Source organism: Anoplophora glabripennis, unplaced genomic scaffold, assembly GCF_000390285.2.
Source record: "Anoplophora glabripennis isolate ALB-LARVAE unplaced genomic scaffold, Agla_2.0 scaffold829, whole genome shotgun sequence".
NCBI classification, from domain to species: Eukaryota; Metazoa; Arthropoda; class Insecta; order Coleoptera; family Cerambycidae; genus Anoplophora; species Anoplophora glabripennis.
Genome location: NW_019417933.1, coordinates 124,340 through 152,191, shown reverse-complemented (window position 1 = coordinate 152,191; position 27,852 = coordinate 124,340). Strand labels below are relative to the sequence as shown.

Sequence of the window (27,852 nt, the reverse complement as noted above, 5' to 3'; positions counted from 1 at the left end):
TAGATTTGTTCTTTTCTTTTTCGTGCTAAAATATAAATGATATAAGTAATGTCTAAAAATCGCAGCGGTATTTCTTACTAGTTTGAGCAAAAGAACATCTAGAACCTCTTTAATAGTTTCTTCTATTACTACGAGATTTTCGTCGTTCACGACAATAAGGCAAAGCCTACAGGACGGTTTTTCTTTAAACATGCTTTATAGATTTTCAACATCAATGCTAAAATATTTTATAAGAAAAAAATACTTTTCACACAACACGAACCTACAAAAAAGGTTGCACCATAGAACATTTAAATACATTAATCAGTTACATTATTGTTCTATGGTTTGTAGCCTAGGTAATATGGGACTGTCTCTCTTTGTTTTGTCCTGCCTTATCTCTGTAGGTGTAGGCAGCCTCGTGAAGGTGGGCCCCATCCATCGTCTACCCCAACTAAAAGCATGGCCGGTGTAGGTTGTACATAAGGCATAATAGCTGTATTCTTTTTACTACGTTTAACTGAGATTAACTGAGTCACTCAGTTCGTCTTAGTAATTTAGGAAAAAGTATATGTTCTTTTAATATGGCTTAAGTTGAGTACAAAGTGAAATTAACTAAGAAAATTTCTTCCCCCCTTTCCCCAACTGAGCTAGCTTTTCATAAAACTTAGAAGTGAGTCGTAACGTGAGTTGAAAACTTTTTGCGTTCTGTGCCGTATATTTGTAATGTTCAAATGTTCCATTTCATATCTTACTTAAAAGTGTGGTTACTGTACCATGAAATATATGGAGGTTTGTCCTTTACATTTTTTAAAATGGAAAATAAAAATGTAATATCTACACATTCCTATAATATAGTATTCGATAATCATAACAATTGTATTAGAAACGAAATATGAAATCTTAGTAGGGTAGTAGTAAAGTATACTTACCACAAAATCATTTTTATACAACAGTTAATAAAACAAAAATCCTGTTGGAAATAAAAATGATTTATCACATACAAATGTAAAAATATTAGAGGTTATAATTGTGATTTGAGATCTGTAACTTTAATGCATTCTTTTTAGACATAAATTTGCCTCGATTTATCTTACTTCATCTCAGCTCAGTTTGTCTTAATTATTCTTACAAGTGAGACAGTCGGCTGGTAAAAAGAATACAGCAAATGTAAAAGAATAGCAAGATTTTAGGCCACTTGAACAACGTAAACGTTATAGTTATACTGTTCATGCGCAGTAGTTCGAAAATAAACAACTTTAATAGAGATATTGAACCCCAGATTAATTCAATCTGGGCTTCAGTCGAGGGCGTTTTGTCATCCTTCGGGTGCTTATGAAATACTTAAGGGACCCTTTGGCTCAAACTCACCCTTAAGGTAGAACTATGAATACGGGCCTTAGTGCATGCGGTAATTAGACATCTAAGCATGCGCAGTTGCATACAGCTGTCGCGCTGCCGTAATAACGATAACGCCTGGTGTAATTTACGAACGTATAGCGCATCTAGCTCGCAAGTGCTTCGTGTGATGTCGGAAAAGCCGACGACGATTAAGCACATAGAATATGATTAGACAAAACCAATCAAGGTCATCAATATCAAACAACTACCCTCGGATGTTCTATAACTCATATTTTCAAGACAAATTAGCGCACAAATAACGCTGCGCTTTTAACACGGTATGTGACGTTCCAATATCTCTACTAATCGCGCGCCATTATTCCATGGCTAGAAATTGGCCTCAATGATTCGGGATCGAGGGGGATTATCCCTCTTTATCCTGCCTCATCTCGTGTAGGCTTGGACAGCCTTCGTAGGTGGGCCCCATCCGTCGTCTACCCCGACCGCAAATGCGGCCGGTGTAGGCGCTTTGTTTTTGTGATGAACATAAAAATAAATCTGACTGCTATTTTGAATATTATACAAAATTGAAAAAAAAGTCAAGTGGCTTTGAAGTACTACTTGATTTTTTAAGTGCTTGCAAGATAACTATTTGATTTGAAATTCGACTAGTAAACTACTATTTAACGAACTTAACTTGATTTCAGCCAAATCAGGTCATGAATCTCCAACAATGAATCTAATAATAAAGATTTGCATCTAACTTGTTTATTAGATATTTTTTCAAGATTTATTATAGCCGTTGATAATAAAGTAGGTATATTATTCGCTAACGAAGTGTGTCCCTATCTACAATGTCCGTTCCAAAGTTTTTTTGACAAAACCGATTTATTTTATTCAAAATAGTCCGACCCAATACAACGATTTGCACTGCCTAAATGCATGTCGAATAAGTATTTTAGATCGTCGGCCAAGATATCCTTCAGGATGTCGGTACAAGCCTTTTGGATGATTTCTACGTCCACAAACCGTTTTCCTTTAAATCGGCAAATGTATTTTTCCGAAAAGAAAGAAGTCGCATTGACAGTTAAATTGCGATTTTTAATCAAAAAATCGGTCACAAGTGTCGATCGATGAGATGGCTCATTATCGAGCCAATGTAACGTACACCAAGTTTAAGAGATTGAAATTGAGACGCCCTGTATAGTTGATCTCCCAACCCACAAATGTAACAGTGACGTCAACAACTTTCTATTATAAAAATCATGCACATTTATTTTACATTAGACCCTTCAATTAATTACATATTCTACATAGTTACAGTATCGTTGTTTAAAACTAATGTATACGCTTAGCAAACTATCACGTAGTGAGAAACGGAAAATGTAGACTTAATTAGGTATTAGTGAATTGTACAAATGCTAGTCCAAAATGACTTGTCGGCCTCTGTTTCAGTCCGGTCTTCGTGTTCCAACCGATTTATTTCAATACAGTTGATAACGTTTGATTTTACCCTTTAATTTACTTTCCAAATTTACTTTCTGTTGCAGTTGATGCTGTGCGATAGTGGTTAAATCTCTACATTTTCACCTGCGAAAGATCAATATGTTTCAATAGGTGCCTTTTGATAATACATTTGTATTTAGTTTCGTATGTGCAGTCTTTACACCTGTACATTTGAACCTGTGAAGGATCTTTATGTTTCAGTTGGTGCTGTTTGATATGACCCTTGTATACAGTTTTGTAATTGCAGTATTTACACCTGTACATTTGAACCTGCGAAGGATCTTTATGTTTCAGTTGGTGATTTTTGATATTACTCCTGTATTTAGTTTCATAATCGCAGATGTTACACCTGTACATTTGAACCTGCGAAGAATCTTTATGCTTCAGTTGGTGCTGTTTGATGCGACTCTTGTATTTAGTTTCGTAATCGCAGTCGTTACACTTGTACATTTGAACCAGTAAAGGATCCTTGTGTTTCAGTTGGTGCCTTTTCATAGTATTCTTGTATTTACTTTCATAATCGCAGTCGTTGCACTTGTACATTTGAACCTGTGACGGTTCTTTATGTTTCAGTTGGTGCTGTTTGATATAACTCTTGTATACAGTTTTGTAATCGCAGTCGTTACATCTGTACATTTTCACCTGCGAAGGATCTTTATGCTTCAGTTGGTGTCGTTTGATATGATTGCTGTATTTAGTTTCGTAATTGCAGTCATTACACCTGTACATCTGAATATGTAAAGGATCTTTATGTTTCGGTTGGTGAAGCTGGATGTGACTCTTGTATACAGTTTTGTAATCGCAGTCGTTACACCTGTACGTTTGAACCTTTGAAGGGTCTTTATGCCTCAACAGGTGTCTCTGAAGTAATTTTTTATTTTCAGTTTCGTACTCACACGATTCACATTTATACAGTTCCGAATCGTTCTTGTGTACCGTAAAACGGATCTTACTTCCAGTTTCATAAATACATTTATCACATTTGTATAGTACTTGGCGTTCCTGCATGGTTTTCACAACTGATCCATTTTCGTGTTTACATCCATCCTCTATTTCATTTTTACAGTCACTCTCCTCGAATGGTACAATATAGGAGCTCTGTAGTGGCAAGTTGCTGAAAAAATTGCATATACAAGGTATTTTTAAAAATCAAATTTTAATTTTAAGGGGTTACAGGTGATACATGCCAAAATATTGTGTTTAGCAAAAGATTATTCCAGTAAACGGCATATTTACATTTCAAGTTAATGCGATGTGATTATTATTTATACATTTGTACCACCGTACCACAACAACTCAGTGCTTGCTGTCATTTCTATCATCATCACTGTCAGAATTGATTGAATTATGTGTTATTAAAAGGGATAGTAAGTTGTTGTTGTTTGACATTTTGGTAAATCTGTAGCTGGCAGCCACCAGGTACATTCGCCACGGCATACCAACCGAAAAAACCACAGTACTTTAAACCTATTAGTTCTAGTCGTCTTTTGAATTGTCACACACAACAAAATTCAAATTTTAAGTAATACTATAATAAGAATACTCGTCAATTTAAGTAAATACTAAAATCAAACGATTATCTTGTTTTTACTTTCAAGGTTATCCATGACCATAATACAGGGTGGGCCACCAGTAACGCCTCGATCGCTAGGGCCCAAACGGCAAATGTTACAGACACCTGTTTAGGTGGGTATATGTAGGTTGATTACAGCTTCATTTTAAAAGTATTTGGAAATATACAGGGTGTCCAGGAAAAGGCTACCATATCAAAGTTATATATTTTTTTATTGGACCCCCTTTTTTTTTCTTGCTTTTTTAAAGGCCCGTTAAAAAATAGGTGAACTTTATTAAAGGTTCTGCATACCTAGGACTTACAGTTTGTGAGATATTTCAATATTAGTGAAAATGCAGGCTTAGAGTAGAAATTTAATATTTGCCATAAAAAAATTATTTTAAGGAAGCAGCTTTGGAGAGTGTATTTTAGATCCTTGAACTTATAAATTATTATATTTGTCGTCACTTAGTATTATACAGGGTGTTCAAAAAACTGCTGTATACTTCTCTCGATTTGAAACAGCAATAACTTGGTTATTTTAAATGGGACACCCAGTATATTTTTACTTTGTGAGTTAGAAAATCTAAAACTCTTTCAAAATGTGTGTAGGTTCCCTATACCTATCCCTAACGGTATTGGAGATATTTGTGCCGTTTCGTTTTTTTAACGAATTTTTTTGTAAGATGTATCCACATGTCTTTATCGAGGTCTTTATTGAATTGGTTTGGGTTCTTCTTGATGACTTCTCTTTAAATATAAGGAGAAAAATGTGAATGCAATTAGCTAGCGCAGCTGCACATTTTTCATATTCAGTGAGAAATTATATAAATCGAAAATTTAGTAATAAATGAATAGGTAGGAATGGTCAGTGGCTACCTACGTGCCCAAACCTCCCGCAATGGACTTCTTTGTTTAGGGCTATATAAAAAATCTAGAGTTTTAAATTTCCTAACTCCCGAAGCAAAAATATATTGGGTGTTCCATTTAAAATAACAGCAGTTTTTTGAACACCCTGTATAATACTAAGTGACGACAAATATAATAATTTATAACTTTCAAGGATCTAAAATACACTCTCCAAAGCTACTTCCTTAAAATAATTTTTTTTATTGCTAATATTAAGTTTCTACTCTATGCCTGCATTTTCACTAAAATTGAAATATCTCACAATCTGTAAGTCCTAGGTATGCAGAACCTTTAATAAAGTTCACCTATTTTTTACGGTGCTTTTAAAAATGCAGTAAAATACAGGGTGTTCCATTTAAAAATACATAACTTTGATATGGTACGCCTTTCCTGCACACCCTGTATATTTCAAAATATTTTTAAAATGTAGCCGTAATCAACCTACACGTACCCACCTAAACAGGTTTCTATAACATTTGCAGTTTGGTCCCTAGCGACCGACGCGTTACTGGTGGCCCACCCTCTATAATCAACAAAAGTACTAATAGAGCGAGAGCCCGCGGCACATTTTAGTGACTAATAGTACCAAGGCTGATTTTCATCCATGTGTAAGGTCTTTCACGGTACATAAGAAAACAACCTTCAGCTGCTGGTCTTTAGGAGGAGGTGAGACTAATATGGCCACTACACGCCTTGAGAAATGTCAAAAAAAAAGAATAGTGCCAAAGCTGAAATTGTTTGTATACTTTGTTTATAACAATTAATGATAAAAAACACGTTCAGCAGAAAAAATGCCGGCTTCAGTTACGCATATAAACAGGTATGATCTCACAATTTTTTTTTTAGAAAACTTATGGAATGAAATAAAATGTGGATTGTAGTAGCTCTTATATTTTAGTGTTCATCTTTGTCAAAAGGAATGAAAGAACAAAAAATATAAAATACTTCTATGAATGATTATTTAACAATTTCAATGTATCAAGTGTGAGTTTTCGTATTAACCATACATATTTAGTCAAATCATTTCTAGTGTTTATTTTGTATAACTATTTATTACTAGCTATTACTAGAAATCGCTGTGGTATATTCGATGCCAGTCGGTATTGCACGAAACAGTCGTTTCCTGCAATATCAACTGTTAAGACTCTTGCCTATGAATTTAAGACACTTTTTGCATAACTAGATTTCTGATATCGAAGAATATTGTTTGACTTCATTTGATAAGAATTTTTTGAGGATATTTTGTAATTTAAATTAGCACAAAAATGAATTTTCTGTAAGAATGATTTAATACGTGTATAAATCAGGCTAAACTGGTTTTCTTCTCGCAATCCGCTTACATCACCATCAATTGTTTTGTAGCTTAGTGAGATCTATCATTTTCGTTTCAAGAAAATTTCGATTTCTGGCCAAAAATAAAAAAAATTATAAATGTATAAAATCTAGTATAGCAGTCATTGTACAATATCTGATTTAAAGCCATACTGATTGTTTATGTTTAATAATGATCTTAAATTTTTTCCCAGTAACTTGTTAACCTAACTTTCTCATTGTATAAAAATTTGTACAATATACCGTTTATAACTGACAAAATCGCATAATTTGTTACAATCAGTTATCACCAGATGGTATGGTACGCATTTAATCATATAAATCGCGACGGTTTCAAGACGACCGGCTGCCATTTTTTAAATTAATGTTAAAATAGTCTTCTCTTACCTCCTTTCCTCATTTTCCGATTTTATGTCCATATTTTCAGGTTTGATTGACATTTCCATCTCGTTAATATCGAATTCCTTGTCGAGGTTTTCAGTTTTAATCAATAAATCAAGTGGAGATGTATCTATCTGACTTCCTGTGGTTGAACTACCAAAAATACTTTTTCTTTCTTCTACCTCTGAGCAGTCATTTATGAAACTATTGTGAGTACATAGAGTATACAAGCATTGCTTACACACAACAGGATCTTTGATGATATTTATATCCTACAAAGCAATTTTGTTAAATTACTAAATATACAATTATTTAATATGGTTTGTACCATTTCAGGAATCAATTTCTGAATAGCTTCAAGTTCCACTTCACGTATGCACTTAAACTCACTTTCTACTGGGTGCATACACAATCGAGATATTTTCTGACCGCAAACTAATTCACTTTTCTTTTCCTGCATGTACACTTCTCTTAAGTCGAGCTGTAACATTTTTTCGCTATCCACATAAGGAATAATTGTGTTATCGGTATTCAGACATGTTGACTTGAATTCTAACGCTGCATTTAACTTTCTTCTGCAAACGTTACATATAGCCTCTTTGCTCTCATTACCAAATTTCTGAAAAATATACAACTTTAAATAGAACGAAAATAAGTGTAGCAGAAAATAACAATTCAATACTAAAAGTTGCTTTACACTTGAGACTATCTTCAACAAAAGAACATCTAGAATGTCTGAATATTGTTTACCATTTCAAAACTTTCATCGGCGGTTATATTTTCAAGGCAATGCCTACACGAAGTTTCCTTTATATCAGCCATTGGTCTGCAACAATCTCCTTTTACATATAAATAGAACACGGATACAAAAAATACATAAAAAGCCTTCACCTCTAACTTCTAACCTATTCATTCTATTTCTAACCTTGAACCTTTGCTTCTTACGGCAGCTGCAGCATAGTTGTGGTTGGCAATGTTGCCATATTCTTTTACGTATAAATAGAACACGGATACAAAAAACAAAAATATAAAGCCTTCACTTCTAACAACCCATGGGGGGGGGAGGAACTAGAATGGTGCTATGACTGATATGAGTAACGTGACGTCACTTCCAGCCTGACAGGTTTTTATGATTGGCAGCTGACAACTTGCTGGATGACGATTGGACCCCGACAGATTTATTAGGTTGACCATCGGGTCTTATCAAATTTGCCGCAAATTATTCGAAACAGCGCGATCCAGAATTTCTGTCATCTGTCGGAAACATCAGTTTTGTTTAGGTGTGAATTTCAGGACAAATATGTAAATTTTGATTATTATTCCTATGTTTATTACATAGGTTATCCAACTTTTGAAAATAATAAATGACATGTTTAGAAATGCATGTTTATATATTTCCTATTAGGAAGAAAAACATTAATACCTATTTATACTTCCATTTATATACGTTGTATTAACTTTCAGTGTTCAGTGTTCTTCTCACACAAAATATATTAGTCTTTTGTTGATAAAATCTATTACGGTATTGAAATGACAATCCATTTAATCTTATTTGTTTTAATTTAGTTCAATCATTCAAGAATACAAAAATAAAATTTTAATAAAACTTATATGGAACTATGTTTAACAAGTGTGATAGTAATTAAATTAAAATCTTGGCTTTAAAAACAATTTACAGAAACTTATTTACAGAAATTTAAAGGTACCACGTTTATCAGCGATTAGATTAAAACAGAAGAGAAGTGGAATATGGTACACCGTATTGTATCAAGGCTACCCAAGGGTGTGAAGTAGAATTGGAATGTAAGCAGTGAACTGTCCAGCCTCACTTCCAACCTTCGGTTCTTGACAATTCATTAGACAGTAGTTAGTTCCTGACAAATTGTTTATCATCAGATTTATTGCTGGAGTAGTTTTCCAGGAATAGCACAGCAATTAGTTTCTATCGTCTGACTTAAATTTGTTTTACTGTGATGGCAAGAATGCAAATTATAAGGTAAGTTTTATATCATTTATTATATATGTCAAGCACTCGCGTAAGCACCAAAGCGATTGTTTCTAAATGATAATAAACTTTCTTAGACATGAATTATCATTTTAAATACTTTACATTAGATTCAAAGTAGCCAACACCATTAGTTTCATGCATTTAATATAAGAACGCATAAAGTAATGGCCATATTTTTTTAGGTTGGACTCGAGTTTGTAATCTAGATAAAAATTCTCTAAGACAGACACATTGATACCAGTGTTCACAACCCGAAGTGAGGCAATTATCGTAGCCGCAGCTGACAGCCGCGACAACAAGTAAATTTCGTGGAAGAATGCGACGAATGGATGAAAGGTCCCTGGACGAAATGATTGACACATGAGTCGGCAAGACAGCATACGTCCTAAGGAAGGAATGAGCCAATAGATAGCGCAGTTAGAAAAAAGAAAGAATCATCGCGTTATTGATTAGCAGGGTACGAATAAAATTGATGAATTCTCAAAATTTGCATTATAATGGAAATTGTCATACATCGTACGTAGGCATGAAATTATCATATATGTGTGATAATTATCGTACGGTTGCGAACACTGATTGATACATGTGCCATATGAACTTGCAAGAGACACAATTCAAGACTTGTTTTAAAAAATATTTACAGAGTATTGCTGAAAAGAATACCATAAATCTGGAAGACTTAACGAGAAGGCTAACATAGTTAATATTTTGTTGAGTATTAGTTATTACTGATCTGGTGCATACAATTTATTATCCACTTAAATATATTTGATAAAGAAAAAATATGTTTATGTTTTATAATTATTAGCAGGAAACTGAAAAATTCAAGAAATAATGTTCACTGAATGATAAAACCTCTATGTTTCAATATTATCTATGTGGTCGATTACCACAAAATGTGTTATATTTAAGAAACGGTAGCAGTTGTAGAGCATAGTATCGATTTTAGTTAAACAGAGAAGAAAAACATCAATAAATAATTCTTTCCTGCCTGCCAGAAATAATCAAGATTCTCTATCGACTTGATANTACCAACTGCAATTTTTGAATATTTAATTTCATAGGGACGGCGATGACGGTTATAACAGCTCTGCATTCACTTGCGGGCAGCGATCGATAGCACTCGATATCAGTTCGAGTCAGAAAGCACGCATTCGTAGTTGTCTAAGCAACGGCGGTTAAAAGTAGTAAAGAATGATTTTATTCAAATGAATTTATTCAATAGCTTAGTAATTATTCGATAGTAGAATTCATTCCATAGTGCCCATCACTAATGAAAATGGCGCACAATTCAAATCTTACGTTGCTTTTGGGACACCTTTTAGAAACTCGACCCAATGTAACGTAGGTACACCAACTTTAATTCAAATATCTCTACTATTTCGAAAATGGTTGACATTTCAAAACATGTTACAACAAACAAAAGCATAAATAAGTACATAAAAATTAAAATTGGGACGCCCTGCATAGTTGATCTCCCACCACAAATGTGATAACTAAGCTCGCAGCTTTATGTTATAAAAATCATGTATATTTATTTTACATTAGACCTGTCAATTAATTACATGTTCTACACAGATGACAATATCGCTGTTTAAAATTAATGCACAAGTTTAACATATAACTTGGCAAAGTTGTGAACCGTTTGTCAATCAGCGGACCGTCACATTGTAAGAAACAGGAAAAGTATCGGTGTCATAACCACACCTGTCGCTCTTAATTTGCCAATATTTTGCACAACGAATGAAGGGTTATTACCCTTCATTCACGAATTATTATTATTCACACCTGCAAACCATTTTTTATGCATCACTTGACGTTTCCTCAAAGACTCCTTATGTTCGGCTGTAAACAAAGGATACTGTACATTTGCATTTATGAAAATTCTTTGTGATTCAACATGTGACGTCTGATATTGTTTTTGTATTTACTTTTGTAATCACATTCGTTACACCTGTACATTCGAACCTGTGAAGGATCTTTATGCTTCAATTGATGCTGTTTGATACGAGTCTTGTATTTAGTTTCGTAATTGCAGTCGTTACACCTGTACATTTGAACCTCAGAGGGCTCTTTATGTTTCAGTTGGTGACGTTTGATAGCATTTTTGTATTTACTTTCGTAATCACAGTTGTTACACCTGTACATTTGAACCTGCGAAGGCTCTTTATGTTTCAGTTGGTGAATTTTAATATTACACTTTAATTCAGTTTGGTAATTGCAGTCGTTACACCTGTACATTTGAACCAGTGAAGGATCTTTATGTTTCAGTTGGTGCCGTTTGATAACAATCTTGTATTTACTTTCGTAATCGCAGTCATTACACCTGTACATTTGAACCTGTGAATGATCTTTATGCTTCAATTGATGCTGTTTGATGTAACTCTTGTATTTTGATTCGTAACTGCAATCGTTACACTTGTACATTTGAACCAGTGAAGGATCTTTATGATTCAGTTGGTGACTTTTGATAGAATTTTTGTATTTACTTTCGTAATCACAGTCGTTACACCTGTACATTTGAACCTGCGAAGGCTCTTTATGTTTCAGTTGGTGATTTTTGATATTACCCTTTAATTTAGTTTGGTAATTGCAGTCGTTACACCTGTACATTTGAACCTGCGAAGGATCTTTATGTTTCAGTTGGTGACTTTTGACAGCAGGCTTATATTTAGTCTCGTAATTGCAATCGTTACACTTGTACATTTGAACCAGTGAAGGATCTCTATGTTTCAGTTGGTGACTTTTGAAAGAATTTTTGTATTTACTTTCGTAATCACAGTCGTTACACCTGTACATTTGAACCTGCGAAGGCTCTTTATGTTTCAGTTGGTGATTTTTGATATTACCCTTTAATTTAGTTTGGTAATTGCAGTCGTTACACCTGTACATTTGAACCTGCGAAGGATCTTTATGTTTCAGTTGGTGACTTTTGACAGCAGGCTTATATTTAGTCTCGTAATTGCAATCGTTACACTTGTACATTTGAACCAGTGAAGGATCTCTATGTTTCAGTTGGTGACTTTTGAAAGAATTTTTGTATTTACTTTCGTAATCACAGTCGTTACACCTGTACATTTGAACCTGCGAAGGCTCTTTATGTTTCAGTTGGTGATTTTTGATATTACCCTTTAATTTAGTTTGGTAATTGCAGTCGTTACACCTGTACATTTGAACCTGCGAAGGATCTTTATGTTTCAGTTGGTGACTTTTGACAGCAGGCTTATATTTAGTCTCGTAATTGCAATCGTTACACTTGTACATTTGAACCAGTGAAGGATCTCTATGTTTCAGTTGGTGACTTTTGAAAGAATTTTTGTATTTACTTTCGTAATCACAGTCGTTACACCTGTACATTTGAACCTGCGAAGGCTCTTTATGTTTCAGTTGGTGATTTTTGATATTACCCTTTAATTTAGTTTGGTAATTGCAGTCGTTACACCTGTACATTTGAACCTGCGAAGGATCTTTATGTTTCAGTTGGTGCCGTTTGATAACAATCTTGTATTTACTTTCGTAATCGCAGTCATTACACCTGTACATTTGAACCTGTGAATGATCTTTATGCTTCAATTGATGTTGTTTGATGTAACTCTTGTATTTTGATTCGTAACTGCAGTCACTCTCCTCGAATGGTACAACATTAGAGCTCTGAAGTGGCGGGTCGCTGAAAAAATTGCAAATATAGGGTATTTTTGAAAAACGGGTTTTAGAATTAAGAGGGTACAGGTGACACATGCCGAAATATTGCATTTCACAAAAAATTACTCTAATAACGGAACATATTTACATTTGATGTTAATGAGATGTGATTATTATTTATACATTTGTACCACCGAAAGGAAACAACTCAGTGTTTGCTATCATTCCTATGACCGTCACTCTTAGACTTCATTGAATCATGTATTATTAAATAGGAGAGTAACTTCCAAAGATTTTCACAAACATTCAATTATAAGTTTATGAACTTCGCAATGCATTATTTTGTTTTTATTACAGTGAAATAATTTTCATTTTGTCAAATAGTGTATAAAGTTGAAATAAGACGAGGAATTTCGTTTTTGGACATTTTATTAATAAGAAATCCAGATCAATCAGTTGTGACATTTTGGCAAGGTAAGTCTGTAGTTAGCACTAGCAGCGACCAGGTACAGGTGCTACGACATAACAACGGGAAGAGCCATTGCACTTTTTAAACATATTAATACCGGTAGGATTTTGAATTGTCATTCCCCTCACCCCTTACGATAAAAGGTAGAAATTTTGAAAGGCACACACAACAAAATTCTAATACATATTAAGTAATATCACAATAAGAATACTCGTCAATTTAAGCAAAAAGTAAAATCTAACAATTATCTTGTTTCTTTTCACAATAGTTGAATCAACGATAGTACTAATAACATAGTTTTAATTTTAATGAATCTATTCAGATATTTAATAATTAATTTAATTATCAAAAAAGACATTTAAGGCTATTTTTACGGTTTTTTAATTTTTTTTTATAAGTTCTTGTTAATTTAAATTTAGTTTTCCGATTAAATACCCCCTCCATTGTTTTTTTTTTGTACATTCGTTCGCTCCCCCCTATATGTCCAGAGCTCCATGATTCGACAGGAAGTCTTCAAAGCTATCGAGCCTCGCTGGCGACCGTTTTTAATTCCGCTTTCCGATTTTCGCTAATAAAATTAAGTGCAAAAAGGTGAAGAAAAACCATCTCCAAGTTTTTTTCTACATCGCTTACTATACTTTAATTATTGTAAAATTTTTACAGCTATGTATAAAATCATACAATAAATCCATAAACAAAATGTCAGACACAGATAATAGTTATTTATTGTATCAGTGTTTTAAGTAGCATTTTATCCATTCAAGAATGTTTAAATGCGAGAACGTAGTTCGAGCGTTTAATATTTTTTAGGGGATAAATGGCAATTATAACACCAATGCAATACAACGCTTTATTCGTAATCACATCACAATCATATTTGTGGAGAATTATTGGAATTTAATAAAAAAAATATTCCTACGACTTGATATTTCTTACTACTGTAGGTGCACAATGAACCGTGGTAAGTTTCGTTATACCTACTGGTTGCTATGGTACATTGTTTATTATCAATTATTTAATAAATAGTTATCTATTTATCTATCTGAAATTGGTAAAAATACAAGAAAATAATTGTGTTCCTGTGGCTGTGTTTGAAAAAGCTCAAGAATCAGGGAATATTATCCTTTTTACTAGCACTGATATCTGAATTATTGTTTGTGTTGGTTTTGTATTCAGTTGTTTTTGTATTCTGAAATTTTTTCTTCTAATAACTGTTTGTTTTGTTTTAGGAACACATTGTTTTTCCGTAATTCATTTATAAGTTGCTTTAGGTACATATTCTCTTATTTTAAAGATAAATGAGAATTATCATTGCTACTTTCTATACAAATAGATTCCTGTAGGCTTGTACCTTCAGAAGATGTTGAACATAACCAACGTTTACCAATAGAAGAATTCTTTTCCTTTATGTATTGAACACTTTAAAACCCTTCAATTCCTTAGCTTAGTATAAAGGTAAGTTGCGTTAAATTACCATATTTTGGGTTCCCCTGCTTTATGTCAGTTCTTATGCGAAACACCCTGTATTCAGGGTGTCCCGGTTAGGCTTAAAAAAATTCAAATAACATTTCGTTTTAACGTCGCAATTCCGAGATGGGTGATAAAGTTACATTTAAGAAGATTTTTCTTAATTGTCTTTAAAATTGGTAAGGATAAAATTGTGCACGAGCCAATGTGAACCGTACGGTAAGAAAAACGTGAAAACCGTTTTATTATGAAAAGCAGGGACGTGCATGCCGGCGGCTTGAGGGCTATAATTAAGAAAAAAAGTACGTTAAAAGTCAAAATTTCTTAAATTTTCAAAACGTTTTAAAAACCCCTAAGATTGATACAGAAAAGGTATGCTAGTCGCGATTCCATAGGACGTACTGTTTTCGAGGAAGATTGAGTTAAACGTGTTTGTTCGTCAAGTACTTTGAAAATGTGTTGAGAAATTTCACCGAATCCATGGTGACGCAACCTTTCAATTAAAAAATCTTTAAAATACTTCTGCCGTCTTCCTTTCGAAAACAACCGATTGATTTGAAATATGCACGATTTAATATTGAAGCCAAAGAAACAATAAAACGATGGCACCACGAAAATAAACACGAACGACAGACGCCATTGAAAAATGCACAAATGTCAATTTAGCGTTATTGGTCATAATGATTCGTTTACAGTAAACAGTAACAAACCATTGCTTCTACATTCGAGATAATCTGATCACTGATTGGTCGAATGAAATGTCGTGAAAAATTACACCAATCACCAGGCGGTAAAACCCAATGTTGCGTTTTGACGTAGTCTTCATCTTATTGTCTTTTTACCAGAAATTACTGGCCAACATGAAGGAAATAAAATTACTGATCACGTGGCTTGTAAATATTTATGAAGGCTTCGTATGAATTACCCCATTATTTTTTCACGAAGAACTAACACTCTGTATATCCGTTTTAAAATCATTGAATAACGGAAGAAATTGGCCGTTTTGATCATTTGCTGCTCATTTTGGTCCCTGACTTTTGCATTTTTTTTAACCGAGTGCTATCATGAAAAATTTTGATCAAAACACCTACATCATATTTGATATGTTTAAAGATTTCACACCAAGCTTTAAAATAAAATTGTCGGATCATTGTAAAACCAAAGAGAAAAATGAAAAGACTTTGGACTTACTTATAATCTTCAGATTTTAATTCAATTTCTTCTGTGATAATATGGAATAGACTTTCTATGGTTTTGTCGACAGAAATATTTTTAATTTTCTCTTCCACGTTAAAACAGCCCTTTAAGAAACCCGTGTGGGTGTCCAAAGAATCGATACAAGCTTTGCACATAACAGGATCTGTTGTGGAAGTCAAGTTCTGCAAGAAAAAATCTATTTCAATTTCTTTTCTGGTATACGAATGAACATGAATATAATTCGAACAAAAATTTGTTTCAAAAAATCAAATAACATATTTACCACTTCCGGAATATATTGACAGAGTGTATGGACATCCACTTCTTTTGCTGGTGTAAATCCACAGGTGACCACTTGCATACACAATCGACAAATCCTCTCGTGTTTGAACATATCTTTTAAATGCTCTTTACCTCTTTCCTTTAGATAAATTTCTCTTAGGTCGACCGGCGTCCCCCTTTCAGAATCGACGTATGGAAAGATACGGTCCTCGGTATCCGTACACGTGGCCTTGAAATTGAATGCCGCAAACAGTTTAACGGAACAGGCATTGCACATTATAGATTTGTTCTTTTCTTTTTCGTGCTAAAATATAAATGAAAGAAGTAATGTCTAAAAATCGCAGCGGTATTTCTTACTAGTTTCAGCAAAAGAACATCTAGAACTTCTTTAATAGTTTCTTCTATTACTACGCGATTTTCGTCGTTCACGACAATAAGGCAAAGCCTACACGACTGTTTCTTTTTAAACATGTTTTATAGATTTTCAACGTTAATGCTACTCACAGTATACTAATCAATTTGATTAGTATACTGTGATATTACTTAATACTTTTCACGCAACACTAACCTACAAAATATTTCTAGGTTGTACCAAAGAAAATTTAGTTACTGTTACTAGTAATTTATAAAGAATATTGTTCTATGGTTTGAACATAATTATATACAAGAAATGTTCTATGGTGCACAACGACATAGAGTTTTTCGATTTAAATGAACTTTTAGAGCATGGAGACTACACAAGGATGCCGAACTCCATGTAAACAAAAATCTTACCAAAATAAGAGAGCGCTAGTGTTCCATATATCACATATGTTGAGAGGGGAGATAAAACGCGGCAGTTTGAATTATAAATCAATCATGTCATTTTTGTGATGTGTAAAAAATTTAAAAATAAATAATGTAAGCTATTTTTAATTATATAAATAATGAAAATATATCATTCTGGACTGTAATTAAACTAAATAGGTAATAAAAATATTAGTTTTATGAGAAGAATTTGGTGTTCGTACAAACTAGTTTTCAAGGAATTTATGACGTGTCCTGTCAATATTAACCTATAAGTAAGGTTTATGTTTTTGATAATTACTTTGTTACTATTTTAGTTTAATGTAAGTAAAAAATAGTCACATTAGACGCATTGTCCAGCTTGAGTGATGATGAAATAGATTTACTCTAAGACGCAGAAAGAGTAAAGAATAAGAACTACTTTGAAATTACTGTACCTGAATATAGTGGCCAAGTTTTTTTAACATTTCTAATTATTATTTATTTATTATTTCACCCATCATTCTGGTAAATTTTGTATTGCCTTAAACTCTACAACAACCGGAAAAGTTACATACTTGCTAAGTAACTTGTCTCCACCAATTATAGAATGGCCGAGGTAATGAGGCAGTTGTAATCGAACAATATTTTGCCCAATATGAATTTCCAGGGGTTGTAGGAATAATTGATGGGACACAAAAATTGATCGGACCTTACATGATGATTTAGAAGTGCTTGAAAAAAATATTGATATATCTGCATGTTTGCCTCCAAATCAAAATAATCAAAATCGGCATTATGAAAGAGACGATAGGGAAGGAATTCATATGATAGAGTATAGCACAATCGATATTTTTTTGAATAACCAATAATATACTATATTAGTGTAACTGAAAACTGACTATGGAAAGTGGATAAATTATGGTTGGACAATTTCTAAGCTGATTGCTATGTTGTCGGTTTAAAGTTCTCAATATGCTTCGAGAGTCATATCGCTCTCTTCTTCAGAAGAGATCTGGAACGTGTCTGGAACTGTTTCTTTTGAAGGTCAGAATGATATATCTCTCAAAATGTCAAGAAGCTTAAAATAACATGACAACCAATTGATACCAAAATTTTAACAAAATATACTCCATTATAAAGGTCACGAAAAATAGGTAATCTAAATATTTTATAACTGTTTAAAATCGATTAGTTTTCTGGGTACATATTTTAAAATTGATGTAAAATTTAATTCTACTTTCGTAAAATTGTTGATTTAATTCGAACATAACATATGGTTCCATGATTTATTCCGAGATAGAGTATAGACCAAAATTAATAAGGTATTATAAAGAAATATTTTAGCAATGTTCTATATTTTTGTTATATATTTTGTAAAAATAAAATGTTTTATCTACCAAAGATTTCAATGTTTTATTAATTGATTCAAAAAACGAATTTATTTGTACCTAATTAAAACAAAAATAAATATTTATTCATAACAAACAAGTAACAGAGTAAATATAAATTACAAATAACACGGGAACTCTTCTTAAAAATAAGTAATACTTGTCAGTCTATCTTCTTTTTCTTCTTAAAATTTCATTTTGTGCATGAAGCAATTAATTTCCGTTTAAATATTTAGTAAAAGTAGTCAATTACCAATACAGATCGATCAGCATCGATTACTACACGTATCCTCTCTTTAAATTTTATATGATATCTGAATTTCAATTAGTTTTTTACTAACAGGAAAGGAAATTTTATATACTTTTTTTTCTATGAAGCAATGCCTATACCTATCACTGCTCAGAAAAGTTATTTGCATAAAAGTAAAAAAAAAAAACAAAAAATTGAATTTTTTGCATTTTTATGTTAAATTGTTTTTAATATATTTTGCAGTACATAAATTTTTTAAATAAGCCATTTCGATAGAAAATCTCATTATCTACAAAATTTTCCCTATGCAATACCCTCAAATTTTGCTTCGTTTTTGAGATATACTGAGAAATCCCCTACCTCCAATTTCCACCTTCTAAATAACCACTTGAACGATTCATGCAATAAAAACCCATCAACGTTCTAGTTCCTTAGTGCCCTGCTTTTTAATACATAATAGCCTAAAACGTACCTACCCTATTAATCTTTTTCTACTTATTTTAAAGCTTTTTTTTTTCTAAAAAAAACACATCAATAACACATAAAATTCACCAGAGTACCTTAGGTATAACGTGAATCGTTTTAGTTCCAATTCATTCGTTGTTAAATTATTTTTAAAAATTTATGATTGGAAAGTTTGAAGAAATGGAAGTATAAAAGAGAGATCTGGATCATGTGAAGAATGGTAAGCGAAAATGACCGTCAAAATGTGATGCTTGCCGTTACTGAAAATCTTCTGCTCATCTATTAGATCTATCACGGCCAACTTTAACTTCTCGAAGTCCTCCGTTCACACAACTCTGAAGTCTCAATGGCATCCTCATAAAGTGAACATCTTACAAGAACTGTGGGCAGATGATACAGACAGATGATTACAGTTTTGCGAGGAAATTAGAAATTTATTTGAAGGACGACCCAACTTAAAAAATCACAACTTTCACACAAGTGCTATAATAAATGATGAAAAAAAAACAATCATTACTGTTATCATAGTTGTCCGATGTGGAACAGTCTTATAGTACGATAGGTACAGTATTACATATAAAATCAGAGCATGTATAGTTAAATTTTATTTAATTCATTCAGGCCTACAATACAAAAACTAGAATAGGGTTTAAACCTCATTCCTATGTCTTAAAAAATCATTTAAAAAATAGTGTTACTTATAGCTGTTTTACAGTGAGAATTAATTCATGAATAAACTAATCGGTTTTTTCATAAAAGGCTTGGTTTTACATTGTTCTAAACTTTCTGAATTTCTTTGAAACAAAATCAATTACTACCAACTTTGCAGGAAAGTCTTGGTAAATAAAGACAGATTGAAAATGAACACATTTTCTTGAATAAATTGAGATAACACGAAAAAAAATTGTAATCGTACTTTGCCAGTTTAAGTATGCCTATTTATAAAGAAGTAATAATAATTTAACTTCGATATTTTTGTCGGTACTTCCGAACTTCATGAAGAAATACACGAAAATTAGAACATATTCTAATTTGTGTAGACTTATATTTTAACTGCGGGAACAATTCACGGTGTAAATTAAGTCCAGAGAGTAATTTTTCAAAATTACATATATTTATGTATAAATTTTTTTTAAATCCGTCTATTTAGATATTTGAAAACCACTTGAATTTGCTATGAAAAAATTATTAATAATAAAACCTCAATCTTTTGGTATCAAAAATAGAAACTTGCGATAACCTCCCCACCCACATGTATACAACTCGTATTTACAAAATAAATAATTTAGAACAGGAAAACACATCAACACTTTATTAACTTACATCTTATTCCAATATTTATGAACATATATTATCATATCCACATTTGTAGCTCTTAAATACTTCCATTTTTGATATTTTGCACGAGACACAAAGGGCAGTAATTCACATCTGCAAACATATTTGAAGTCTCCTCAAAAACTCATTATGCATAGAGTTTAGCAAAACATAGCACTATGATTGTATTTAAGAAGGCACTTTATACTTCAACACGTGATTTTTAATACCACTCGTGTATTTAGTTTCATAATTGCAGTCGTTACTTGCATGACTGGTATCTGTGAAGCATCTTTATGTGTCAATTGGTGTTGTTTGATACGACTCCCATATTTAGTTTCGTAATCGCAGTCATTACACCTGTACATTTGAATCTGTGATAGATTTTTATGCTTCAGTTGGTGAAGTTTAATGGCATTCTTGTATTTAGTTTTGTAATCACAATCGTTACACCTTACATTTGAACCTTCGAAGTATATTTTTATGTTTCAGTTGATGCTTTTTGATATTACTCTTATATTTAGTTTCATAATCGCAGTCATTACACCTGTACATTTGAATCTCTGATGGATTTTTATGCTTCAGTTGGTGCAGTTTAATGGCATACTTGTATTTAGTTTTGTAATCACAATCGTTACACCTTACATTTGAACCTTCGAAGTATATTTTTATGTTTCAGTTGATGCTTTTTGATATTACTCTTATATTTAGTTTCATAATCGCAGTCATTACACCTGTACATTTGAATCTCTGATGGATTTTTATGCTTCAGTTGGTGCAGTTTAACGGCATTCTTGTATTTAGTTTTGTAATCACAATCGTTACACCTGTACATTTGAACCTGTGAAGGATCTTTATGTGTCAGTTGATGTTTTTTTAAATTATCCTTAAATTTAGTTTCAAAATTGCAATTGTTACACCTGTACATCTGAACCTGAGAAGGATCCTTATGTGTCAGTTGATGTTTTTTTAAATTATTCTTAAATTTAGTTTCAAAATTGCAATCATTACAATGGTATGATAGGACCTGTGAAGCACTTTTATGCTTGAGTTGGTGTTGTTTGATATAATTCTTGTATATAGTTTCGTAATTGCAGTCATTACACCTGTACATTTGAATCTGTGAAGGGTCTTTATGATTCAGCTGGTGCCGTTCAATAGTACTCTTGTATTTAGTTGCGTAATCGCAGTCGTTACACCTGTACATTTGAACCTGGGAAGCATTTTTATGTTTCAGATGGTGCCGTTCAAGAGTACTCTTGTATTTAGTTTTGTAATCGCAATCGATACACCTGTACATTTGAACCTGAGAAGGATCCTCATGTCTCAGTTGATGTATTTTGATATTACCCCTATATTTAGTTCTGTAATCGCAATTATTACACCTGTACATTTCAACCTGTGAAGCATCTTTATGTGTCAGTTGGTGTCGATTGATATGGCACTTGTTTTTAGTTTCATAATTGCAGTCGATACACCTGTACATTTGAACCTGAGAAGGATCCTCATGTCTCAGTTGATGTATTTTAATGGCATTCTTGTATTTAGTTTCATAATTACAGTCGTTACACCTGTACATTTGAACCTGGGAAATATTTTTATGTTTCAGTTGGTGCTTTTTAATATTACCCTTATATTTACTTCTGTAATTGCAATTGTTACACTTGTACATTTGAACCTGTGAAGCTTCTTTATGTGTCAGTTGGTGCCGATTGATATGACTTCTGTAGTTTGTTTCGTAATCACAGTCGTTACACCTGTACATTTGAACTTGTGATGGATCTTTATGCTTCAGTTGGTGCCCTTCGATTGCTTTTTTATATTTTGTTTCATAATCACAATCATTACACTTGTACATTTGAACCTGTGACGGAATTTTATGCTTCAGTTGGTGCAAGTCAATGGCATTCTTGTATTTAGTTTCGTAATCACAGTCGTTACACCTGTATATTTGAACCTGGGAAGTATTTGTATGTTTCAGTTGGTGCTTTTTAATATTAGCCCTGTATTTAGTTTTGTAATTGCAATTGTTACACGTGTACATTCGACCCTGTGAAACATCTGTATGTGTCAGTTGATGCCGATTGATATTACCACTGTATTTAGTTTCATATTCGCAGTCGTTACACTTGAATATTTCAACCTGTGATGGATCTTTATGCGTTAGTTGGTGCAGGTTAATGGCATTCTTGTATTTAGTTGCGTAATCACAGTCATTACACCTGTACATTTGAACCTGTGAAGGATCTTTATGTTTCAGTTGGTGCTGTTTGATATATTGCCTATATTTAGTTTCAAAATCGCAGTCGTTACACCTGTACATTTGAAGCTGTGAAGCATCTTTATGTGTCAGTTGGTGCTGGTTGATATTACTCTTTTTATTAGTTTCGTAATCGCAGTCGTTACACCTGTACTTCTGGACTTGCAAGGGACCTTTATGCCTCAATTGGTGCCTTTGAAGTAATTTCTTATTTTCAGTTTTATAATCACACATTTCACACTTGTACACTTCCAAATCTTCCCCGTATCTAGCACAGTGTGCTGCAAAATGGATCTTACTTCCAGTTTTGTAACTACATTTATCACAACTGTACAATTCATTGAGCTCCTGCTTTTTTTTCATATCATATTTGTTCTTTGATCTATTCCCGTGTTTACATCCATCCTCTTTCGTATCTTCACAGTCACTCTTCCGGAATGGTTCATCATCGGAGGTCTCCAGTGGTGAGTCGCTGAAAAATTGCACATACAGAGTATTTTTCAAAGCAAGGTTTTCATTTTAAGAAGTTATAGTAATGCCAAATGCATTTACAAGTGTCAGAACTGTACAAGGCATTATTTCCATTTTATGATGAAATTAAGTATGTTAATGATGATCATGAAAATAATTAAGTGAAATCCCTATGAAGTTCAGAAAAAGAATACTAGAGAGAAAAATAAGAACTGAAATTATAAGGTTACCGGCAAAAAATATGTGTGGGTATTTTTTCGATTTCTCCAAATGCAATTACTTTTGTGTCAAATGAGATCTATACCCAAGTACTTGCGCAACAAATTTCATTTAAATGTTTTGCCAACTCTGATGTCATTTAGCGAAACGAAGCAATTTAGCACAGAGGTGAGTAGCGTTAAAATATAAAACAGGGTGTTTCGCATAAGAACCGACAAGGAGCAGGGGCATGTACACTCACACGGGGTACCAAATTTGTTTTCTCAAACTTCAATTATAAACGAGATATTGATTTTTCCGAAATTTGAAATTCAAGGCCTATAACTTCTCAAAAGTGCAGCTTAGTATAAAGGTAAGTTGCGTTAAATCACCATATTTTGGAATTCCCTACATGCCCTTGCTCTGTGTAAGTTTTGTCTGGCACTTTAGACAAAACTTACGCCAACGAAATTTTTGTTTCACCCCACTCTCCCATTCTTATAAAGATGGGCTGTTTTGCTGAAACATAATTTTTTATTTAAAACTCGTTCCGTGACAAGTTGATCGGAGACTATTTGAGCCCAAGTAGATGTGGATTGATCATTATTACTTGGTCGATTATTTGTAGCCAACGAATTACTTTGTTCAAGAAATATTATTTGGGCCATCCGGTAGAGATACAGACCAAGGACTCATTCGAGTGTTGGGAATTGTCAGAGGTAAATATTACCCTTTTCGCTAGCACTGACATCTGAATTATTATTTGTGTTGTTTTTTTTATTCAGTTGTTTTCGTATATCTGAAATTTTTTCTTCTAATAACGGTTTGTTTTGTTTTAGTAACAAATTGTTTTTCCGTAATTCATTTATAAGTTGCTTTAGGTACATATTCTCTTCTTTTAAACACAAATGAGAATTATCAATCCTACTTTCTATACAAATAGATTCCTGTAGGCTTGTACCCACATACTTCTATCCTAGAAGTATGTGCTTGTACCTTCAGAAGATATGTTATATGTTGAACATAACCAAAGTTTACAAATAGAATAATTCTTCTCCTTTATGTATTCAACCCTTATCAATCCTTTAAAACGCTTCAATTGCTTAGCTTAGTATAAAGGTAAGTTGAGTTAAATCACCATATTTTCGATTCCGCTGCTCTATGTCAGTTCTTATGCGAAACATCCTGTATACAGGGTGTTGGGCTTAAAAAAACTGGAATGTGAGTTCCCCATAAAAAAATAATGGGGGTAGTTCATATAACATTTTTAAAGTTACATTTAAGATTTTTCTTAATTATCTTTAAAACTGTTATAGATAAAATTGTGCACGAGTCAATGTGAACCGTACGTTAAGAAAACCGTGAAAACCGTTTTATTACGAAAAGCAGGGAGGCGCATGCCGGCAGCTTAAGGGCTACAACAGTCAAAATTTCTTGAATTAAAAACCCCAAAGATTGATACAGAAAAGGTATGCTAGTGGCGATTCCGTAGGACGTACTGTTTTTGAGGAAGATGGAGTTAAACTCGTTTGTTCATCAAGTACTTTGAAAATGTGTTGAGGAATTTCACCAAATCCATGCCGTAACGTAACCTTTCAATTAAAAAATCTTTAAAAACTTCTGCCGTCTTCCTTTCGAAAACAACCGATTGATTTGAAATATGTACGATTTAAAATTGAAGCCAAAGAAACAATAAAACGATGGCACCACGAAAATAAACACGGACGACAGACGCCAATGAAAAATGCACAAATGTCAATTTAGCGTCATCGGTCATAATGATCCGTTTATTATAAACAGTAACAAACCATTGCTTCTACATTCGAGATAATCCGATCACTGATTGGTCGAATGAAATGTCGTGAAAAATTACACCAATCATCAAGCGGTAAAACCAAATGTTGCGTTTTGATGTAGTCTTGATCTTATTGTTTTTTTACCAGAACTTAATGGCCAACATGAAGGAAATAAAATTACTGATCACGTGGCTTGTAAACATTTATGAAGGCTTCATATGAACCACCCCACTATTTTTTCATGAAGAACTAACACTCTGTATATCCGTTTTAAAATCATTGAATAACGGAAGAAATTGGCCGTTTTGATCATTTGCTGCTCATTTTGGTCCCTCCCCTTCGCATTTTTTTTAAACGAGTGCTGTCATTATGAAAAATTTTGATCAAAACACCTACATCATATTTGATATGTTTAAAGATTTCACACCAAGTTATAATATGAAATTGTCGGATCATTGTAAATGAATAACAAATCTAAAGAGAAAACTGAAAAGTCTTTGAACTTACTTATAATCTTCAGATTTTAATTCAATTTTTTCTGTGATAATATGAAATAGACTCTCTACGGTTTTGTCGACAGAAATATTTTTAATTTTCTCTTCCACGTTAAAACAGCCCTTTAAGAAACTCGTGTGGGTGTCCAAAGAATCGATGCAAGCTTTGCACACAACGGGATCTGTGGTGGAAGTCAAGTTCTGCAAGAAAAAATCTATTTCAATTTCTTTTCTGGTATACGAATGAACATGAATATAATTCGAACAAAAATTTGTTTCAAAAAATCAAAAAACCTATTTACCACTTCCGGAATATATTGACAGAGTGTATCGACATCCACTTCTTTTACTGGTGTAAATCCACAAGTGACCACTTGCATACACAATCGACAAATCCTCTCGTCTTCCAATACATCTTTTAAATGCTTTTTACCTCTTTCCTTTAGATAAATTTCTCTTAGGTCGACCGGCGTCCCCCTTTCAGAATCGATGTATGGAAAGATACGGTCCTCGGTATCCGTACACGTTGCCTTGAAATTGAATGCCGCAAACAATTTAACGGAACAGGCATTACACATTATAGATTTGTTCTTTTCTTTTTCGTGCTAAAATGTGAATGATATAAGTAATGTCTAATAATCGCAGCGGTATTTCTTACTAGTTTCAGCAAAAGAACATCTAGAACTTCTTTAATAGTTTCTTCTATTACTACGAGATTTTCGTCGTTCACAACAATAAGGCAAAGCCTACAGGACGGTTCTTCTTTAAACATGCCTTATAGATTTACAACGTTAATGCTAAAATATTTTATAAGAAAAATATACTTTTCACACAACAGGAACCTACAAAAAAGGCTGCACCATAGAAAATTTAGTTACATTAGTGAATTATATTGTTGTTCTGTGGTTTGTAGTCTAGGTAATTTGGGACCGTGAGGGACTGTTCCTCTCGTGCCATTAGTCCATAGCTAGAAATATAAAATATGTAGCCCATGGAATTTTAAATAGCCAGTTCCGCTACAAATAGCCCCACCTGGCAACACTGGCGGTATGTTATCGGTTCGAGTGAACTCGCGCCATTATTCTATGGCTAGAAATTGGCCTCAATGATTTGGGATCGAGGGGGATTATCCCTCTTTATCCTGCCTCATCTCGTGTAGGCCTGGACAGCCTTCGTAGGTGGGCCCCATCCGTCGTCTACCCCGACCGCAATTGCGGCCGGTGTAGGCGCTTTGTGGGACCTCCTTTTGTCCTGGCTGGGCCCCGCCGGCTAGGGCCCTTTCTTCTGGCGCTCTTCTTGCTTCGCCGGCTCGTCTGTGTAAACCCCGGGGGTAGTGTCATGTTTATGTGTGGTATGGTTGGGTAGGGTAGTGCGGCTATGCAGCCTGGGATGCGCTTTGCTAAGGTGGCCCTTAGGCTAGCGCGGGAGGGGAGGGGTAAGGAGGGTATGGGGGGTGTGTAGTGTGTGTGTGTGTCGTTGTCTTCGTTTCTTGATCCTGGCTGTCTCTGAAACAGAAAAGGTTAGCGGCAGGGGGGGGGTCATTGGGGTGGTCACCCAGGGTCAAAAAGTTGGTGTCTAGGTCTTTTGTGTTTGTCGGTCACGTAGTCAACGGCTTGCCTGAGGAGGGGATTGTCATGTCTAGCGGCTACGTCAAATCGTTTCTCCGCGTTTTGTCTTATTGTCTGTGTAGCGTTTGTGTATTGTAAGTCTCGTAATATGTCAGTGTTTCTTACGTACCAGGGCGCGTCGGTGGCCGTGCGGAGGGCTATGTTTTCCACAGCCTGTAATGACTTTAAGTGGCTTTTTGCCGCGTGACCCCACGCCATACAGTGTAGGTGTCGAGTATATTTGCATCTTCTCAAACGATAATTAAGTAGTGAAAACGCATTTTTATTCAAAGAAATTCAAGATGAAATAAAATTTTATTTCAAACAAAAATTTTTTTCCTTTCATATTTTCTTAATCGCTAATAAATAATCAACAAAAAGCAAGTTCTATAATTGCATGGAAATATATATATTTTGTGGCTGTGATAAAACGTTTAACGGGGCGTTAGAGTTAGTAATAAAATTATACCATAAACGTAATATAGTATAAGGTAATACGCGCCATTATTCTATGGCTAGAAATTGGCCTCAATGATTTGGGATCGAGGGGGATTATCCCTCTTTATCCTGCCTCATCTCGTGTAGGCCTGGACAGCCTTCGTAGGTGGGCCCCATCCGTCGTCTACCCCGACCGCAAATGCGGCCGGTGTAGGCGCTTTGTGGGACCTCCTTTTGTCCTGGCTGGGCCCCGCCGGCTAGGGCCCTTTCTTCTGGCGCTCTTCTTGCTTCGCCGGCTCGTCTGTGTAAACCCCGGGGGTAGTGTCATGTTTATG

At 33.9% G+C, this 27,852-nt stretch overlaps 2 protein-coding genes across 2 annotated transcripts; both read right to left on the bottom strand.

The window, feature by feature from the left end:
• Positions 1-312: 312 nt before the first annotated feature.
• On the bottom strand, positions 313-16,636 carry LOC108911119. Its single transcript, XM_018715957.1, has 10 exons — positions 16,423-16,636; positions 16,067-16,369; positions 15,778-15,965; positions 12,496-12,675; positions 7,892-7,950; positions 7,751-7,839; positions 7,329-7,619; positions 7,007-7,272; positions 3,554-3,940; positions 313-433 (listed from the first exon to the last, which is right to left on the bottom strand). Exons 1-10 carry the CDS (start codon positions 16,534-16,536, stop codon positions 313-315), a joined length of 1,998 nt encoding a protein of 665 aa, XP_018571473.1. The 5' UTR covers positions 16,537-16,636.
• A 2,913-nt stretch (positions 16,637-19,549) lies between these two features.
• On the bottom strand, positions 19,550-26,244 carry LOC108911118 (RE1-silencing transcription factor B-like). Its single transcript, XM_018715956.1, has 5 exons — positions 26,131-26,244; positions 25,775-26,077; positions 25,486-25,673; positions 22,536-22,985; positions 19,550-19,559 (listed from the first exon to the last, which is right to left on the bottom strand). Exons 1-5 carry the CDS (start codon positions 26,242-26,244, stop codon positions 19,550-19,552), a joined length of 1,065 nt encoding a protein of 354 aa, XP_018571472.1.
• Positions 26,245-27,852: the final 1,608 nt, after the last annotated feature.